Here is a 4,971-nt window from a genome sequence, read left to right as displayed (position 1 = left end):
AATACTGTTATAGAACCGTCTGTTACATGAGCAATCCATCAGGCAATAGACATGAATGAAGCACAATTTGCTAAAATCCAAAGCTGAATATGTAGGTTATTTTTCAAATGACTGGGCAAATAATGTGAGAAATGGGTTATTGAATTTTAGGCATCAATTTATTTGATTATCAGAAGCTGATTGTGTGATCATTAGCAAAATTGGAGTTCATCACTTGCTAATTGGTTCAATTATTTTCTCAAAATAACCATAGAAAGGTTTTAGAGTTCCTCCCGAGAACTTTTGCTCATTCCATCTGTAAAGCAGGATAATTCTTTTACTAACTTCCTAAAACAGAACAATTTTCGACCGACCGGTTCTAGATTGGCAATTCAAGCTTAAACACAAAACACTATACTAATTTATTCTTATTTGAAGTGAGCGGGATATTTGACATTCTATTGAATCAGGGTCATTTATCTTCTTATTATATGTGATGTGTATTTTGAAGAGAAGGGTAAAATTGACATTTTGTTGTTTTATAAATATTAATCTCTATTTTTAATCAAATCAATCAAGAAATGGGGATATTAATAAAATAAGTAAGTTTTGATGGGGGAAATAGCTAATTTGAAAGTTTTGATGGGTAAATATCTAATTGATAAAGTTTTGATGGGGATATATATAAATTTCTCTATTATAATACAGAATCCATTCTTTTTCTTCTCAGTGTGTCACTACTTATGACTAGCTCTCCCTGTGTGTGATTGTCTTTTGCTATCCATCTCTCGTTGTGCTTTTTTGGTGGGAGCGCCTCTTGGCCTTTACGAGTTCGATTTCTCCTTCGCGATCGTGCATAAAAAGGCCATTCCCGCTTCCATTTTTCATCGCAGTTTGAGTCAAATTCATTCATTTCCCGTTAGAAGGAGAGTCCAAGGCCATAACTTGGTTGAATCGATTCCATTTTAGTAAGAATCCATTTCACATTCCATTAATCAATCCATTTTCTTATGTAGTTCCTATAGGTATTATTTATTGAAACTCAATCTTGAATTGAGATAAGGCGCTCATTTGGTTTATGACTTGTGAGAGAGTACCATACCCTTTAATTTGATTAAATTAATCGAATTATCCATGAACCTCATAACATGGTTGGATCAGTTGGATCTACAAGTTCAATTAAAAATATCATTATCACCAAAACTGTAGTTTGCAATCTTGGGCAATGCTTGTAAATTGTTCTTCAATTGTATATTCTAATGATCGTTATTATTGCAGGGATATTTCAGAGAAGAATAAAACTATAACAAAAAGGGAAATTTGAAAAAACAGCATGCCTTGGGCACCCTTACTTTCGAACTATTACAGTAGCAGAAATTGTGTTTGCCTTGTTGTGTATTTTCGTGTTATAGTGTAAGCTAGCTCTCTCTCTCTCTCTCTCTCACACACACACACACACACACACACAAAATCACACACAATTTTCTCTTTTAATGATTTTCTGTACCAAAATTCAATTTACAAGGAATTCACTGTATGGTCCCTGAACTTCCTAGAAGTATGTTTTAATGTTTGTTATTTATTAATTCATTTGCTTATAGTCTATGGATGTTTATTTATTTATTTGCATGAATTCTGGATGATTTTATTTGGCATTTTAGCACACGTGTAGCTTTTATGAAAAAAATAATCTGACATAGGAGCAGGGGCCAGTTTGGTTTTACCTTCCATGTCAGGTGTTCTGAAAAGGTTTTGAGTGCCATAATTTAAATTCATGGCAGTTTCTATGATATTAGTCTATTAGTTAACATGGAAATGTATTATATTCGAATCCACTATTGCAATATTAGCACTAGAAAAATCTTTTTCTGCCAAATATTGTTTAGTTGTTGATGATGGTTCTACACTACTAATCTTTAAAAAATATAATTTAATAAAATCCATTTATTAATTTATTAGTCAACATGGAATTATATTGAGTTCCAATGTCCTCCTACAGTCGTTGCCGACTAATCCCCACTATTGAATTTTTATGGCTAAATAATGCCTTTCCCACTGAAAATGGTCAAGTGCTTTTAAATTAAAAAAATAATCTAGTTTCTTTATGTTGTTTAGTTTTCAAAGATGGTTCTTCACTGTGGCCCTTTTGAAAACATTTTTAACCATTTATGTGATCTGATTTATTTATGCAGGTAACTGAGTCAAGCGTTCAAGGATACTTCTTTCTACAGTTTGGTGTGAAATTTTAGAGTAATTTAGTAATAAGAGGAGAGAGAATGTATGTAAAGGTCGAATTAAAGAGATACCGCAACTTGAAGAGCACTGGAAAAATAGTTATGAATGTTAGATTTGTTGCTTACTACCAATTGATGCAAGTTTGCCAGGTTTGAATCAAGTTTATTTTTTTTATCCTTTTCTTATATTCTTGTTTGTTTGTGTACTTTTTTGTAATTTTATTTTCTACTTTGCAAAACAAATTATTTACTTTTTTTATTTTAGTAAAACTCAACCACAAGTTTGGTTTTTGCAAAATCACCCACTGGGGACATTGAATATTACAGCATTGCCTCTAGAGCAATGGACAATATTGCCCCCACCATTCTTTTATTGAGATCTTGCCTCAAGAAATAAGAGAGATTATTTGGACATTAGAAACTTTACACAAAAAACAAGAGATAAAAATGGATATTACAGGGTGAGTATAGAAATGAGGAAATTAGTTTTCTTGGCTGTAAAATAATGTTATTTTGGATAATCAATTGAGGAAAAATGGTCGGGTTTTTTCTTAAATTTATTTTTTTACCGCCCAGTTTGTACTAGTTATCTGTGCTATTTACAAATAACACTATGACAATATTGTTGCAAACTCTGACAAATTATTTGCATTTGTAAATAAAATGGTAAAGTTGTTGAGGTACTTTTGTACAACCAAATATATCTTGAAAGCAACTTTTGATTATATGAAGTTGATAATGAGTTGGATGTATACATACTGTACCATAAAAATATGCAAACAATAAGGTTGTAATAATATAATTTTATGGTTATTTTGTGAAAGTTACTGGTTAGTCTCGTGTCTGCATGAAATCATTACATAGGGATAGAAAACAAGTATATAGTGTATTGTTTCATCTCCAATTCTTTTTGGTAAATTTGACCATATTTTTTTTTCTCAAATTACAGGCTGAGTACTTCCGCCAATTGCTTAAGCCTGTCACGTAGTTTAAAACCTTTACACACGCTGCTACTCGATCTACTCCCTTAAATACATCTTTTTTTCACTTATATCCTTCATATATAATAAAATTTGTAAGTGATCCAATTCATGGCTTCGTTTGGCTAGAGCCAGAGCACTTTAAACTAGTAAAATCAAATTTGAACCTCGATTCAAAAAACAAAGAAGCTCTATACTCTATACTACATAAATACCTATGCAGAGAGACTTGAAAAACCTTTCAGATACAGACCCGGTCTTCGGTAATCTTGAAACTGGGGGCTTTGTGCAGGATGCAGCATTTACAGGAGGCTTCACTTACAGCATGCCCACTTCCCCCGATTTTGTTGGGGCCAGGCTGGAGTTCAAGCCGAATGCAAAGTGCCCCCAGAATTTTATCATATTTGACCAAACCGATGTGAAGCACCAGGTCATGTGTAACCCGGCCTTTGTTAAAAAATTCACTTTGGAAAACCTCGAGTTTTCATTGCCCAATTTAGAGGCCAAAGGGGTGAGTAGAATCTGTAATTCTCCTCCTTTCAAAGAGGATACAAATGAAATAGATATTCTTCTAAACTCAGATGAAGGAGAAGAGTCTGATGATGATACAATCAGCACAGGTCGAAGTCCTGGTAATTGTAACTCCACTTCCTGCAATTTCAGTTCCTGCGACTCTAATTATGGAGTGTCAGATTGGAACGAGTGTAAGAGAGAAAAGATGCGGAAAATGGTAAAAATACTTCAGGAAATTGTACCAGGTGGGGAAGGGTTAGATACTGGTACGGTACTTGATGAAGCAGTTAAGTATCTTAAGTATCTTAAAAAGGAGGTGAAAAGGCTCGGCATATCAAGCTGCGATTGTGGAGTACCATAAATTACAGCACATTTTATGCTCATTTAGCATAATAGTGAAGTGGATGGATATTACCTCAAGTGCCTAGTATGGAGGCCAAGAAGCTTGGTGTAAGATAGCGTTTTATTTTTTAATAATATAAAACATTATTTATGTAATTTTATAGTGTGATTCAGACTCTGTTTGAAAGAGAAAGGGGGCACAGAGTTAAGGAAAAAATCAAGCTTTTGGATAACCCAGTGGTGTTTTCTCTTTTAGCATGGAATTCTGATGTGTGTAAAGAGATAAAAAGATGTAGTTTCTTTATCCCATCATTTCTTTTTGTGTATATAGTGAGAGAGCGAATCTATGTTATTGCCTTAGATATCATGTTGTCTCTAAGTATTTTAAGCTACTTTTCTTTGTCAATGCTTTCCTTTTGTAAAACACCTTTCTCAGGACTTGAAAGTAAATCTCTCGATATGCTATCCTTGTAAAGCCTTTTGCAATCCATCATTATATTGTAAGTTTGTAACACTGAATTTGTTTTGGTGTCCTGAATAAGGTTTGTTTTTTCCTAGGTCGAAGAACTAAGCACCTATATAAGTGATTTGAACTAAACCAGGCATCCTCAGTTTTTCCTCAAATAACAGTGGTGCATTTTTGTTTGAGCTCTGTTTTGAGGTGATTCTAACTATCAACTTTTCTTAGAAAACAGTTATCACTACCTGAAATTCACTGATTTCCCTCCCGGTAATACAGTTCAGGGCATAAATCAACCACTTAATTATTAATTTTCCCCCCTTTTATCCTGCCCTTCAATATATCATTAGTGTTTCGATTTTACTAACTTCTACTGATATTATATGGTTAGGTCTGAAAAGGGGTCATCTGTCGGAAGTCTGAAACAGTTCTTTAATTTTTTGAAGGTTAGTGGCTTTAATGC

At 33.5% G+C, this 4,971-nt stretch overlaps 1 protein-coding gene across 1 annotated transcript; it reads left to right on the top strand.

The window, feature by feature from the left end:
* The first annotated feature begins 707 nt into the window (after window positions 1-707).
* Window positions 708-4,412, top strand: LOC144546895 (transcription factor bHLH144-like). Its single transcript, XM_078295483.1, has 4 exons — window positions 708-947; window positions 1,258-1,392; window positions 2,172-2,363; window positions 3,163-4,412. Exon 4 carries the CDS (start codon window positions 3,411-3,413, stop codon window positions 4,065-4,067), a length of 657 nt encoding a protein of 218 aa, XP_078151609.1. The 5' UTR covers window positions 708-947; window positions 1,258-1,392; window positions 2,172-2,363; window positions 3,163-3,410; the 3' UTR covers window positions 4,068-4,412.
* The last annotated feature ends 559 nt before the right edge of the window (window positions 4,413-4,971 follow it).

The sequence above is a fragment of the Carex rostrata genome, chromosome 30 (assembly GCF_964058835.1).
Source record: "Carex rostrata chromosome 30, lpCarRost1.2, whole genome shotgun sequence".
Taxonomy (NCBI): domain Eukaryota; kingdom Viridiplantae; phylum Streptophyta; class Magnoliopsida; order Poales; family Cyperaceae; genus Carex; species Carex rostrata.
The sequence above is the reverse complement of the archived record's forward strand: the minus strand, read 5'-3'. Positions and strand labels throughout refer to the sequence as shown.

Coding starts and splice junctions, on each gene's coding strand:
- LOC144546895 (XM_078295483.1), top strand. CDS start 3,411: ATGCAGAGAGACTTGAAAAACCTTTCAGATACAGACCCGGTCTTCGGT.